The 14,849-nt window shown below is 33.9% G+C and overlaps 5 protein-coding genes and 1 long non-coding RNA gene across 8 annotated transcripts in view; 2 read left to right on the top strand and 4 right to left on the bottom strand.

Moving 5' to 3' along the window:
• Positions 1-1,366, bottom strand: part of LOC136409111 (follistatin-related protein 5-like) — a 45,771-nt gene extending 44,405 nt beyond the window's left edge. Inside the window, exon 1 of the mRNA XM_066390430.1 lies at positions 1,181-1,366. The gene's annotated coding sequence lies outside the window, so the exon portion shown is untranslated. The remainder of the gene's footprint in view (positions 1-1,180) is intronic.
• Positions 1,367-2,160: 794 nt separating this feature from the next.
• LOC136414847 (isatin hydrolase-like) lies at positions 2,161-3,962 on the bottom strand. 2 transcript variants are annotated; one of them, XM_066399077.1, is made up of 5 exons: positions 3,784-3,962; positions 2,905-3,026; positions 2,593-2,793; positions 2,368-2,541; positions 2,161-2,307 (listed from the first exon to the last, which is right to left on the bottom strand). In XM_066399077.1, the coding sequence occupies exons 1-5, from the start codon at positions 3,948-3,950 to the stop codon at positions 2,213-2,215; spliced, it is 759 nt and encodes a 252-aa protein (XP_066255174.1). In that variant the 5' UTR covers positions 3,951-3,962; the 3' UTR covers positions 2,161-2,212. The 2 variants fall into 2 exon arrangements, with proteins under 2 accessions (XP_066255174.1, XP_066255165.1); XM_066399068.1 differs by lacking the exon at positions 3,784-3,962 and adding an exon at positions 3,084-3,279.
• Positions 3,963-4,538: 576 nt separating this feature from the next.
• On the bottom strand, positions 4,539-7,368 carry LOC136414829 (PI-PLC X domain-containing protein 3-like). Of its 2 annotated transcripts, XM_066399049.1 has the most exons (6): positions 6,824-7,365; positions 6,606-6,774; positions 6,424-6,553; positions 5,130-5,291; positions 4,855-5,068; positions 4,539-4,762 (listed from the first exon to the last, which is right to left on the bottom strand). In XM_066399049.1, exons 1-6 carry the CDS (start codon positions 6,978-6,980, stop codon positions 4,551-4,553), a joined length of 1,044 nt encoding a protein of 347 aa, XP_066255146.1. In that variant the 5' UTR covers positions 6,981-7,365; the 3' UTR covers positions 4,539-4,550. The 2 variants fall into 2 exon arrangements, with proteins under 2 accessions (XP_066255146.1, XP_066255154.1); XM_066399057.1 differs by lacking the exon at positions 5,130-5,291 and having other exon boundaries at positions 6,824-7,368.
• LOC136414869 (uncharacterized) lies at positions 5,769-6,433 on the top strand. Its single transcript, XR_010752566.1, has 2 exons — positions 5,769-5,936; positions 5,991-6,433. It is a non-coding gene; the product is annotated as an uncharacterized lncRNA (long non-coding RNA).
• Positions 7,369-7,732: 364 nt separating the features above from the next.
• Prx2 (Peroxiredoxin 2) lies at positions 7,733-11,429 on the top strand. The gene is made up of 5 exons (XM_066399090.1): positions 7,733-7,883; positions 9,995-10,097; positions 10,314-10,431; positions 10,499-10,683; positions 11,022-11,429. The coding sequence occupies exons 2-5, from the start codon at positions 10,004-10,006 to the stop codon at positions 11,210-11,212; spliced, it is 588 nt and encodes a 195-aa protein (XP_066255187.1). The 5' UTR covers positions 7,733-7,883; positions 9,995-10,003; the 3' UTR covers positions 11,213-11,429.
• A 262-nt stretch (positions 11,430-11,691) lies between these two features.
• Positions 11,692-13,541, bottom strand: LOC136411028 (uncharacterized). Its single transcript, XM_066393435.1, has 3 exons — positions 13,204-13,541; positions 12,521-12,803; positions 11,692-12,428 (listed from the first exon to the last, which is right to left on the bottom strand). Exons 1-3 carry the CDS (start codon positions 13,271-13,273, stop codon positions 11,864-11,866), a joined length of 918 nt encoding a protein of 305 aa, XP_066249532.1. The 5' UTR covers positions 13,274-13,541; the 3' UTR covers positions 11,692-11,863.
• Between the last annotated feature and the right edge of the window lie 1,308 nt (positions 13,542-14,849).

Below are 14,849 nucleotides of genomic sequence, written 5' to 3'. Positions count from 1 at the left end.
TTCAGTAGAAACTTACTCCTTCCACTTTTCCGCTCATTTCCGCTATATTAATCCTAACCTAGATTTAATTACAGAATGGCAAAACCCTCACCAGCAAATTAAACCCCTACGTGCCCCCGAATACAGAAGTGGTACACTCGTTATGTGTGCTGCATCTAAATAATTGATGGGGCTTCTTCAGTTGTAAAAACTGGGTTATTGGAAGGCAGCCAGTACAATTCATTCATATATCGATTTCGACCCTCATTTATTCCCCCCAGGGATAATTTAAATAAAAAATTAGCCCTTTTCCCGACCCTAACAAAGATGAAAAATTTATTTTTAATACAATGGCAAACAGCCATACCATAATATAGATTCCCTTTGTTATTCCTCTATTTAATTCAACGTGGCTTTGTCAACATTATTGTGGCATTATATTATAGCTCACGTGAGTTAAAAACGTTATTTTAAGGGAAATTCAAACATCAACTATTCCTATTTAATGCAACTTTACACACACACATTTGAAGCAAATGAAGCGCGTCCTTCAATCCTATAGGAGAATGTGGGTTATTGGAAAAGGGCCGGTATACAATAGTTCGAATATTGATTTACTGCACTCTGGACTGGTTTTAAATAAAAGCAATGCAACCTCAAGGGCTCCCTTTTTCCCTCGACTAATTTACATAAAAGTGGAGTTTACAGGGATTTATTTGCTGGCAGTACAAAGGCAACAGTGTCGTAATTTGTTTAGGGAAGTAGTTTTGCAGGGAGCCTAATTGCTTTGATTTGTTTAGGTTGGGAAGAAGTTAATTTCGGGGAGGAAGAAAGTATAAATTTTATGCGCTGAGAAATCGGATAATTTTTCCTATTTTCGTTAAGTCTTCAAATGTTCGGTTTCAGAAGCTGCGCTGTAATAGGGGGAAAACGATTCATCTATTTGCACTTTACTCGTTAGGTTTTGATGAAATTTATGCTCATCAACTCGTTTCTAATTCGCCACGATTAAAATCATTTCAAAATAACCAATGAAAACTCCCGACAACTAAGCCTTAAAGCACACCAAAATTATCAATACATCTATGTAAAAAAATAAATGAATTATGATACTTAAACTTAACTTGAATATGATCAAATCTGATTAATCCTGAACTCAAAATACTTCATCCACATACTTCCAAGAGGTCCCTCGACCTACCTTTAACTCCAAGCCACCTGTCAATGACACCTGACAACGGAGAAACTGCCAAAGTCTTTTGAAAAGGTTTTCACAAAAATCGCGAAATACGGACGACAACAGAAACTGCTTGTGGAAAATCCATGAAAACCGACTGGAAAGTCAGACGGGGTATGTTTCGACGTCGTTTCGAAGCAACGTGACTCCATCTCCCACCCCCGCACGTCAGCAGGAGGGTGAAAATCCGCGTTGCCAAATTTAAGAATGCATCAACGTTTTACAACAAAATGTTGCAAAATTTTGGGGGAAAATATAAATTACAACTCGGAAAGCTTTTTGGTAAATTCAGTTTTTCAAGGAAATTGCGCTTTGTTTTTTTACCTTCGAATCAAACCATCGTCTATGCAGTACGTAAGCCATGTTATGTTAAGATGATGAGTATAATGTAGACAAATCTTGTACCAAAAATGTATCTATCTACACGACATCAATGTAAGAGGTTTAATTGTAATGCCGGAAAACGGGGAAAAATATACGACAACGCCGCAAGGTTAGGGGTAAACATAGGGGAAAAAATAAATCGATTATTTGGTTGCGCCATCTGTCGTCAAAGGTACTAAATGTCATTTTATATTTGACAGAAATTACTGATTCCTGTATTCTCGTATCAAAAGCAGCAATTAAAACGGACAGATGACACAATAGTAGTCCTAATTAATATATGTATGTATGTCTCTGATTTGTCTCCTTGCTTGGACTTCTATTCAAAAATCGATTTGCCGTACCTTTTGGCAAGAACATACCAGACAGAAAATATTCTTTCCTAAAAAATCCTTTCTCTAAAATATCGTTTTGGATTTTTGGGTCAGGGCTAAAATACAACAAAATTTACTAATTTTAAGCAACTAATGTTATAAAGAATTTTTTCTGCAGAAAACCACTCTTCTAATCAGAATCAATGAATTATAAGAAATCATCAGAACCATTTTCATATTCTTAACCTTATAAGAAATCAAAATCATAAACATATACTAGAAATCATCAACACTACTATCACTTCACATCAGGTAAAACTGCAAAAAGTCTCAATGGAGCTCCAGTACCATCTTCAATTTTCATTGGAGCCACTATGAGGGTAAAACCCTTCTCTAGAAAAAAAAAAGAAATATGCTTTCACTCATCATTATTAGAAAAACTGTTTTAAAAACCTGGCAATTCCTCCAAAAGTTTTACATTTTCCAAATTGTACAAAGAATTCTTGGCCAATAATTGGTGCACAGAAAAGTCGGTAGTATTACCTGGATCTACACTGGGAGTATCTAAACCAACGCCATAGAATTTCTTACTATCTACTATCCACTTGGCAGCTTCATTTGAAAACCCTTAAGACACTCCATGAAGAAAATCATTTTGATAATTATTCGTGTTTTTACCAGGAAAATTCAAAGTTTCTCCCTCCAAATCAAAATACAGACTTCGATTGGTCCAATACTTAGACCTTCCAAACTTGACCAGCAGCACAGTTCCATTTTCAAAGGGTCCATTCCTAGTCTCCCACTCCTCCAAATGTTTAACCCTTAATCGGGAATTCCGCCCTAATTGCTGGGATTCGAAAGTAAGATCAATCAACGCACCTAAAATTAAAAAAAAACACTAAAAATATTACCCCTATGGTGATATTTCAAAGAATTCTCATAAATCATTTTATGAGGTAATTTTCTGACCATAGTGGATTTAGGACTCACCCTTGGCATAGAGCCTGGACACGTCAATTTCCGACACCTTTAAACCCTGCTGAAAAAAGTGGTAGGGAGCGTCGAAATGGGTCCCTCCATGCTCTGCAGCGCAGAATTCGTTTATTGAATACCTTTAATTTTAATACAATTACCTCAGAAATTTTGTAACACTAAAATTAAGAGTTTACCAATAACCTTTTTCAGTAATTGAGCCGAATTTTTTAGAGAATTCGAACTTTTTTAAGCCCGAAACGTAGATTGTGTTATTGCCAAAATCCCATCCCAAATCTATGGTTTTAAGGGTGGCAAAGTCGTAAAGACAGATTACGATAATGAAGAGAATGTGGAAGAATTTGGGCATTTTGTTGGAAAAAAATAGCCCCTGTTATTATCATTGATATGGGCAGAGAAGATAGTTATATAATGGTTATCGAAATGTTTTTGAAATATTCAATAGTAATTAGTAAATAATGATAATGGAATGATTAGTGTAGTGATCTAACAGAGCTGTATTCAAATATTCGTAATATATGTATAATGGGATATTCAGTTACACTACCTATACACGATATATATATGGATATTCAATTCAGAAACAACATTATTAACACAATGGAAATAGTATAACTGTGTTTTTCAAATTGAATGTAAAATAGATTATCTTATGAAAAATTGAAAGTTAAATGAACAAAATAGGAAAATGAAGCAAAACAAGAGCGTTTCTGGTAAGTCACCCTTAACCACAATATCAAGAAACGAAAAAAGAAACCAATACATTTGTCATTTTGTAGGATTTATGTTTCTTTATTTATTGTAATATATACACTTATACGACTTTCAGTTGAGGACGATCAAAGAAAACACTACGAACATTTTTCATACACTTACGCGTATTCATCTTCGACAACATAGTCCTGTTTAGTGAATGTAAACGGACGTGCTTTTACCCAATAAATTGTATCATTGCTGAAACTCCATGTTAAATCAAATACAATCTCGGCGCGAACGTGCGAAAACCACATTAAAGCATTGAATAAAACTACCCTAAAATGCATATTTTTAAAATAAATTTCCAACTTAATTTAGTCTTTAAAATTTCTTTCGTTTATACAGAAATAATGATTGTAGATAAAATATAATGTTGTTATATGGGATCATGCATGTCAACCTAGGGCCGTACTTAATTATAATTTAGGAAAATTTTTGTGGCACGTCGCATTAAAAGAAATTTCATTTTCGGTATGCGAAAATAAATTGCAGTCACTTTCTAAATCATTTTGTGCGATGTAAGAAGACAAATAGACTCCAATATTCCGGGTCGGCACTGACGCAGAGTGAATACGCCAATTTTCCACTAAAATTAACCATTTAAAGTGCCGAATTTTCCAATTTGTCAGAGGTGCTGGAAAGTGACTGAATTTTTCACTTACGAATAAGGTACTCTTGTTTTTGATTGATTTCAAGTCACCAATTCCAAAAGAAAATTAAAGATTACTAAGCCAGAAATAAGCACTTACAGAGGTGTTCTGCAGTTTTATGTATTGAATATTCTTTCATGAAACGTGCATTCTTGTTTTTTTAATCAGAAATCAAAAGTATTCCAAAGGGTTCAACAAATTGCTTTTCAAAAATTGTTTAATTTATCTAAGAGAATGTTACGCCATTGTTTTTTTGCTCTGAAGCCTCCTGGGAAGGTCACTTAGTAACTTTAAATTTAAGTTAATCACAGCCTTAATGAATAAATTGTCTGCTAAATCCACGAAATCTCCGATGATAATATTCACCCCTTTACGTCCTGGAATTTGCTTGGAGATCCATCCAGTTCTTTGGTCCTCGAAATCTATGGCCAATTTCTTTTTTAAACTTGCTAAAATTACATTATATACATCATATATATAAGATCATAGAGTAAGAACACAATTATTACACAGTAAAAATGAGTAAAATCAACTGGCTTACTAAATATATTTCCAATAATATCAGCCAAACTGGGAGTTAAAATGCATTGAGTAATCAAGCTCACTTGATCAGTTCTATTGGTAATTGCTTCATCTAGGTAATTAAATAGAGTATTTGGGTCCATGGTATCGGCCCATGGCGTAGGAAAACTGGCCGATGGCCATAAGAGAGGTTGTCCAAAGCGGGCTGCATCAGAGCGATAGATAACTATGAGCTAAAAAAGGACAATTTCATACCTTAATAGAAGAATGTTGGCAATTTCAAATTAAAAATACCTGATATCTAAATTGTGAGGTCATGTAGTCTAAAGATAAATGATCCATGTGATTTGAATAGGGTAGAAGTTTTGTTCCAAATGTGTGTATTATCATGTGCATCAATTTATTGTGAGATACTTGAGTAAAATCATAAAAATGCTGGCAATCTAATATTACGACCTAAAACATTTCAATTATTCACTTTAATCACGTAATAATAACAGTTGTAAATTAATAAATAATTAAGTAAATTTTTTAGTGCACAATCATGCTATGGATCTAAACGTAAAACATTTTTTTTTTCGAAGAAAATCTTCTAGACACCCGCTTCGTTGTTTTGGCGACCGGAAAAAGGTAAAAGTACCGACCAACTAAATCGTATTTTAAAAACCACGCAAACTTATCGCAAGACATGATTTAACAGGCGAAGCTGTTGAATCACGTCTTAATTCGGTTAAATCTGATTCTCGCAAAAAATGTATTGATTTCATTTTAATTATAATTTTTCAAAAATTTAATAAATCAAATTAAGTCCCCTTTTAAATGCCGTTTTTTATACCTGAAACCTTCTTGATGTAATTCAAAATAGTAATCTCAGTGACGTCACTTGTCTGCTAACCAATCAATATCCTTTATACATCGACATATAAACTTACCCTTGACAAATAACAGCTTTTGTGACGCATAAACAAAACCACACTTTTTAATCTATTTTTGTTATAAACAATGAAATATTAAATTTTACCAAAAAATCACTTAAAAACGTAGAATCCGGAAATTATATACTCAAATATATAAAAAGCACTAAATAAAGCAAATATGAAAGTATGTAATAACTTCTAGATTATTTTTGCAAACAATAAACATCCCATGTTTCAGTTTTCAGATAGTTGCCCAGAATGTGGAAAACTTTTACAACTGCAGCAAATTAATTTAAACACGGCGATAGTTATCTGTTTAGACTTGAAGTGTCCGTATCCTTTAAATGGAGAATGCCTTACAATAAATCGAACCATTCAGCAAATGAATGAACCAATTGATTTACAAGCATTACTTCAAAGACATGCAGCTCAACGAGATTCAGACAAGAGCCAGAAAACTCAAACTGAAGAACAAATGTGTGAAATTCTAAACTTGGATGATTTGTTAAATTTACACTTAAAAAGTCATATGGAACAAAGGACAGAGAGTGCAGATTTAGATTTACTTGCAAATCCTCAAGAAAATCACTCAGTTGAGGAAATGACTGAATTTGATTCATTTTTAGATGATTTATTGTATAACATTTAAAACTTGAAATAAACTTGTATACCTCTCCTGAATGTGTTTCTAAAAATGTTCCTATTTCCTTTAAAACAGGTCCAACTTTACATGAATATAAACCATGACAAAAATATAAATCATTGGAAGCCCTTTTTGTACTGGTTCTCAGATCAAAATATCTGCAAAGCATTACTTAGATACCATACCAAGCAATATTACTACCACATATACCTAATTCCCACCATAAGCTGATTGGTAACCCTCAAATTTTGTGTTTTTGTCCAGTTGGCTATAACTACTTTCACACATATAATCCAGCGTAAGTCTCTAAGGATTTTTTCTGAATCAGGGGAAATGTCACTTGCACTTGATATGTCAGAGGTAAAGCTATCATGGGAGCCTAAAAACCCTTATTCAATATTTAAGTTCAATGAGTACTTGAAGCTCACCTGGAATAGCTAAATAGATGATGGGCAAAGATCTCAAACTAAGTGGAAGCTTGGCCATCCAATTTTCCAAATCTCGAGTCAAATCAGTGTTCTCTCCAATCAATCTTTCAACTTTAGTGGCGTATTCGTTATCAGGACTTAAAGTTTGGGAAAACATTTTGTTGTGTACAAATTATTGTCAAGATAGGCAAGAAGTTGACTATAAGTGCAGATCGCGTTGAGCTGGCATTGCAGAGAGTGTGTAATTCAATTTAATCCATACTGTAAACAATGGAATAGGAGTGACAAGATGATTATCTCCTTCATGAAGCATTGAATTGATTTTAGTGTAAAATAAGCTGCAAGTGGCCTTGTCCTAGAGAGAGGAACACTTACACCTGCGCTAGGCTAAGAATGGAAATGGGGCATGGGCAGGGAAATGGAGTTAGTTGAAACATGGAAGATTTTTAGCTGCTATAGTTGGGTAAAACCAAAGGTTTTTATAGTTTACTGAGATAGGAAGACGTAAATGGATTTGAATTGTTAAATAAAAAATACATGCAAAATAGGGAAATTATATTTGAATTTGTTGAAATTTTAGGCTATAAGGTTAAATAATGATTTAAAATGCGGTGATAGCTTTGATAAACAAAATGCTAGTGGTGTCCTTTACAGTGACGGTCATTTAGTAAGAGACAGCTGAAATCTGAGGCAAGATTAATTTTTATATGAGGAACGTCATAAGGACAATCGACAAAGATTGGTTGCCTACATTTAGGTAACATTTCAATCTAGAAAGTGAAAATATATTCTTTTGAATTATATTACCGTAATATAATTAAGTATAAAGATTGTAGTCGATCAGATAAAATAGGGATTGTCCATAAAAATAAATTGCAAAATGTATTTGTTAGTTAATTAAAATTTCAAACACATCTTATCTGCGCCGACGTCGTGAGACCAAGGTCACCGCTTGTTCTCTGTTGGCCGACCGGCTTCTAGAAAGTACTTTACCGCCATCCTTCGCTGATCTCTAGTGGTAAAGAGAAAATTTCCAGTTTTTAAACCGATTTACTTCCTGGTAAGTTTCTCACTTTTTCTCTGTTAAACGCATACCTTCAACTACGTAATTTTAATTTTCCATGTGCTCACATGTTTTTTAAATAAGTCCTAGAATATATCCTAAAATTTTGCCCTAAATTTCAATGAAAAATGTCTCGTAAATAGTGCTGTCATGGACTTTCACCTGGTATTTGCTGCTTGCTGAATTTTCCTATTTACAATTTGGTTTGAAGGTTTTCTACATGTCGTAGGCATGTAGAATTGATCCTCTTGATATCTGTAATAAATCTACAGACATTTATAGTCTGAACAAAATACCGATAATCTCAAGTTTTTTCTGATCCCGATAAAATAAGTGATAAACGCATACATTAAATGTCAGCCAAAAAAAGTATATAGCACTATTGACTGTTAATAAATCCAGTCCTAAACATCAATGGGGTATTAGCTTGAATCAAGGATTGGCTTCTTCAGATAGTTCCTCAGGCCTTGGATTGCTTCTTAGGTTATAACCTAAGGTCTAATGCACCTTAAATCGAAGCAAACGAACATTCTAGAGATCACAAGGATGGTAAAAATTGCAAAATACAATAACTGAAAAAAATATTAATTGGAAAATGCATACTAAGAAACATACATGTATGACACGGAGCTTTTCCACCTAATTTTCTGTTATTTTGTTCCAACTCCAAAAATACACAGTGATATTTTTCATGGGTCTTTTATCCTTTTTACACTAACTCACTCATCTCCACAAACCAATAATTTCTAACTCCTCAATTAATTTAGAAACTTTTTGACTAGCTTTACTGTCATATTTAAAAAATCGGTATAAAACTTGCATTAATCCACATTTCATTTTATTGCATTATGTCACCGTATGTCTATCATGACAACACTATATTCGGAGCGCCTCTTTATCAGTTACTCTCTCATGATAAATGGGAAATGTGACAATACAATATGTACTGCTTAGACAAGTGGATTTATTTATTGTGGAGATTCCGAGACAGACAAGAAGCAAGTCTGGAGTATATCAGCTCTATTGAGTTTGAGAAAGACAAATCCAAAAAAAAAAGATGTTACTGCTTATTTCGACTTGTAATTGCTTATAAAAATTAGAACCTTTAGTTTGTCTGCTAAACTACTAAACCAATAAAAAATTAATCAAGGTACCAATCAATATTCGGCGCAGTATATTTCTTCAGTGATTATTTTATAAATTTGTTACATAGTTAATCAGATAATGAAGCCACCTTTTGACTCAAACCATGTCGCGTGCTAGTGATTGATATATCTATATCCCAAGAGAAGACCTTGTATATTTAGATTTACTATAGAAGCAAGGTGTAAAAAATTTAACTGTAACGTCCCCGAATTATCCTTGAACACTGGATTATACAGCAATTATTCAAATTATTGTATGTTAATTGAGAAGTAATGGTGATTGTACGTATGGCAGTGATAAGCCAAAATTTAAACATGCAGACACTCCATTTTATTTCTGTTTTTAAGTTGTCTCATATGTGGACTATAGCGAAATTAATGAGAAAAGTTGTTCTAATGTGTGCATAACCGCCATAATTTTTTCTGCAAATATAATTATACCTACATCCATGCACTCTCATTCTCAAATGCACCAAGGTCACCTTTCTATTTGTCCCGCAGTAAATAGTTTATGATATTAAACTACGGATTTAGAAGTTGATGTTTAATTTCTTTAAAAAAAACATAAACAAGTAATCATTAAAAAACTAAGTCAATAAATTAATATTGTGCCTTAGCCTGTATTTATCGTATTATTCTTTGGAAAATTCGGAAGATTAATTACTCTCCAAACAACTTTTATTTGGAAAGTCATACCTACTGTTAATTTAAACTCCTTTCTTTTATGAATTCAAACTTTCCAATAATTCAACTCGCCTATTCCCACAGGTAAGTACTTAGTAATTGATCACCTTTCCAAACACATTTAAATAGTGATGATTGCTTCCAAGGTTTCGCAACATTTTGTAATGATGCTTCCAGTGATATGAGTCTTGGCAGTCTGAATAGTTCCAGCATTCAGTAGTTAGTGTGTCGTCGGTTTAGGAACATTTCTAAAGTTATTTGGAATTTTATTCATTTTAGATTTGAATAATGTCTCCTTCACTACAGAAGCCCGCTCCCGACTTCAAAGGTACCGCCGTTGTCGATGGACAATTCAAAGAGATCAGTTTGAAAGATTATAAAGGTAGGTTGTTAACCTCAAAAAGAGGATTAATTAAAATTTTTTAAAACAGGAGGAAACCATTAAGTGTTGCGTGAATAGCAGTTTTGTGTTATTTTCTCTCTAGCCATATTATGCCCAAAGTAGGCAATAACTGACAACAAAAATAAAGATGTTGAATGATGTTGATATCTAAAGATCAGAATAAAAAAACATACTCATCCGTATTCTATTATTTAGGCCAATATGTAGTGCTTTTCTTCTACCCCCTCGATTTCACCTTTGTCTGCCCTACGGAAATTATTGCCTTCTCAGACCGCAATGAAGAATTCAAGAAGATCAAGACTGCTGTGATTGGGTGAGTATTGTTTTTACTCATATCTTCTAAATTTCTTAATAATTTTATTTCAAATTTTCGTTTACAGTTGTTCAACTGACAGTCATTTCTCACATTTGGCTTGGGTTAATACACCACGTAAACAGGGTGGTTTAGGATCAATGAATATACCCCTTTTGGCCGACAAAAGTCAGTCTATTGCCAGAGCGTATGGAGTTTTGGATGAGGATTCCGGCATTGCTTTCCGTGGATTGTTTATCATTGATCCTAAAGGTAAGAGATGATTATATATGGTGAGCATTAAAAAAAACCTCCTTGAAATATCAGTGGCATGTCTAGGATCAATTCATCTATTTGTTAATGCGATGTATGTAAATAGCAAATTGCTTAGTCAACGTCATGTTTACGGTTCACTGCTTACTACAAGATTTTTTAATTATCATCATGCTGGGTTATATATATATGAGATAGATATATATGTAATAGTACAAGTGGAAAATTATCAGTTAATTTAGGGTAATATGTATAAATTCTGAACTTTTTATGATAAATATATATTCGGTAATCTAAGTATTAAGACAAATTGAATTAATTCCAAACATTTTCTTCAGGAATTCTTCGCCAAGTAACCATCAACGACCTCCCCGTAGGACGTTCAGTGGACGAAACTCTCCGTCTAGTCCAAGCATTCCAATTTACCGACGAACACGGAGAAGTCTGCCCAGCGGGCTGGAAACCCGGCAAAAAGACAATCAAACCTGAGGTGGACGCCAGCAAAGAGTTCTTCAGCGCTACTAACTAAACAAGCCGAATATTTGGTTCTTGTTATGCAAACTTTTGGTAAGGAGATTTCTACAGGGTGATGCATTTGATCGAGTCTTTTATAAACATAAAAATTTGTTTCTCTCCAATGTTAAGAAGATACTAAACTTTGTTAAACTATTAGGTTTTTTTTTCACTAATGATTTGTTTTTAGTAGTTAAGTCTTATACTCTCTTCCATTAAACTGTTTATTCATACTTAAAGCGTTTCTATTTTCCTCAAGTGGTCCAGGGAATTTCAAATGTCTTATTCCATAAAGCAAGAACTTCTAATAACTTGTATAGCTCTATAAAACGTCTATTTGACGAGCGAAATAGGAGAAAGAAAACGCTAGGAATTTCACGGAAGTTTTGGAGAAATTTATATAAGAAAAAATGGAACTCCTCAAAACTGTCACTTTATTTATTAAAAACGTATTACATCCAAGGCATCTCGGACTTTATGTGGCAACAATTATCTCAAAACCTAGTAAATAGGAAAACTGTTTAAATACAAGGTTTAGGATGACTTCTGTCACGGTTAATCTGGGATCTCCAGCATAGTACAAGCCAACAATAGTACATTATGTGCAATGAAATAGTAAATCAAAACCACTACAAATCTACAAGCCTATTAATCCTTAAAAAAGTAACTATTTTCCATTGTTCGTGTTTCCCAACTTCTGAATCAATTTCGCCATCAAACTATTCTGAATTTTAATTTGTTGAACCAAATCCCCTTGTACGTCCAACTTCCTTCGCTTTAGTTCCAATTTCTCCTCTTCCCGCCTTTCCATAGACTCTAAAGCAACTATCAACTGTTCTTGACTAGCTGTAGATGACTTTAAAATTTCATTTGTTGCCGCCAAATTCCTCTTTAGCACGCTTCTTATTCCACCTAGACCTATCTCTTGGAAAAGCTTCTCCTGCTTAGAGTTGGCATTTAACGCTGCTATATTTTTAAACACATTTTGTTTGTTGTCTTCCGCGTCTTCCTCTTCATCGTCTTCACCGTTCATAACCTCCTCTAACAATTTAGAGTCGTCTCGAGTGTAGTCTTGAGAAGTTGCATCAATAATTTCAAAAGCTACTGTGGATTCTTCATCAGAGGTTTCGGCATCTGATTTTTTCAGTAAACTTGAGTTGTTCCATTGCCTACTGCGTTCCAATTCTTTTTTGAAACCAGGACGTTCTAAGGCTAAACAATGAGCCACTTCACTGAAAACAACTATCTTTAGAATTTGAATAAGGATAAGGTTTTTTTAAAGTAAATAAATTAAGAACTTTAGAGAACAATCACAGTGACTTACTCTTCATACACCTCTTGAAATTTCATCCCTTTGATTGGCTCGCCTCTGCGGGCTTTTTCAAATCTGTGGAAATATCTTCTTTTGACAGTCTTCCATTTGTTTTCGCATTGTGGGCTAGTGTAGCTGTAACCCATTTCTTTCAAGTCCTTTGCGACACACTCGAAGACACGCTTCTTTGATGGTAGTTTGCCCTTCGTGAACCATTCCAAATATTTCTGGAATACTCGTATGAAGTCTTGGCTAGCATTGGCTGTCCATTCTGAGACTATGGGTTTCTCTTTTTCTAAATGAAAATAGTGATTAAATAATAGTTAAAGAAAATGAAATAAATAGTTGGTGTTTGTTTCTGGCATTTTTGTGAAATTGTAGATGTTATTTTAGAGATTGTTATTAGCCTTCGTGGTAACTTAAAGTTACTTAGCTCTAATAGATCTGAAGTAAACGATAATCTCAGAGTTTATATTGTACTTCAGCTAACTTGGGCAACTTTCCAAATACCCACCATAAACTAGGTTGAATTCATTTACTCAACCTCAATCTGAATTTGGAAATTGAGTGGGTTCCTCTACCCATACTATTGTTCTACACTCGCACTTTTTACTCAGTCCTCAGTGAAACACTTGAATAACTGTACTAAGGTGATTCTAACTAATCGGGGTTGGTACCTACATGGTGATATTTACCTGAAGCTGAGGTGATGTAGATAACGCCATGATCTCCAAAATCAACATCTGAAACGCCCAGGGAAGACATTATGGTTAATCCTAATTTTCCAATTTAAAATTTAAGCTTTGAAATTGGTGCGTAATATCGTCCTGCTTACACTTAACAGTGTAACTCTGTCCCTTTAGTGTTGTCTTCAAGAGTGCACACTGGAATCGGGGCTTCAACAGAAAATTTTCCTCGATCTTTCAGCACTCAGAACCTTTCGAACAGGGAGTACACAAAATGGCGACTGATACGAACAGAACGCACGAAACGTAGCGATGTTTCACTCCAAGATCCGCATCAGCAGAACTGCTTGTTTAACGAAAACAATCGAATCCGAACCGATCCTAAATGCTCGATGGTGTCGCTCTCGAATGAAAATCTAGAACGCTACGACTAATGGTTATCGTGGTTCTCCTTTTCTGGAATGGGTATATAGAAAAAGAGACGAACAATAAACGCTTTCGTTACTTGATTTGACATTGACACTTTCAAACACCGAAGGCTACCGAAAACATTTGCTTGCTTCAAAAATTGCAGTTTTGCACAAGGGCGCCCTCTCGTAACAGTCTCTGTTAACGTAATGTCAGCTATAGATCCACTAACTGTAGTCGTGATAAGTGGTAAATTTTAAATTTAAATTTGTTCCCTGCTACCAGCGAAAATATAATCATGCCCTTTTGTTAATCAATTTAAAATTTTAAATATTAAAGTGTGAGTTTCACCATTTAGTTCCGTTGATTTGTTGGATGGATTATTCATGGTGGCGTCAAAACATTCTGGGCATAGTTTCCGAAGAGAGGGTTGTTTACCTTTATTGCATCGTAACTAAATAGGCGGTAAGAACAAACTTCTACGTTTTAATTAATCACTTAATTTGCATGATACAACAGATAACAAATTTGGTTAAGCTAAGTTATCTCATTCGTAACTATTCAGTCTAACATAAAATTGCGCCTTACTATGGAAAAAAATGAACAGCGGCTTTATATAAGTTTTTTTGCTCACTCCAATAAATTCAAAAAAGAACCGACTTGAAATTGCGTGTTAACATTAATTATCAATTACATCTTTAATTTTATACTAAATCGTACTCCAATGACATCTATAGTGGTTCCAGGAGGTAAATTGTTCTTTATTAGTCAGACATCGCACAATGTGATATGTTTTTTTACCAAATCAGAGATGGCGCAATGCAATACGTTAGCGGATCAGAGATGGCGTAATGCGATATTTTAGCAATTATTTATTACAGTGATTTCCAAATTTACCCAGTAATGAAAAGAATATAAGGAACAGGTATTTGAACCATTTGATTACAGTAATCAATTTTTTTTTTTTAACTGAGTGGAAATCAAATGGAGATTGCTCTCGCACTAATTCGTATTAATAAGTTAATGAGACTTTGCCTATTCATATAGGATGAGCAACCATTGGCGTAGATAGGAAATTGGTATTAAACAGTATTGTTATTTAATTTATATATAATTTGTTTATAAGGAATTTTTAAATTAGAAATACCTTCACGATTTTTTTTGTGCTTCTAGATTTAATTAGATTTTATAAATTTGCAATAACTTGTCTAGATTAGCGTGAAGCCCATTAGCTGACTAAGTAAATA

The sequence above is a fragment of the Euwallacea similis genome, chromosome 1 (assembly GCF_039881205.1).
Source record: "Euwallacea similis isolate ESF13 chromosome 1, ESF131.1, whole genome shotgun sequence".
Taxonomy (NCBI): Eukaryota; Metazoa; Arthropoda; class Insecta; order Coleoptera; family Curculionidae; genus Euwallacea; species Euwallacea similis.
Note: the sequence above shows the minus strand (reverse complement) of the source record. Positions and strands in the feature narration are given on the sequence as shown.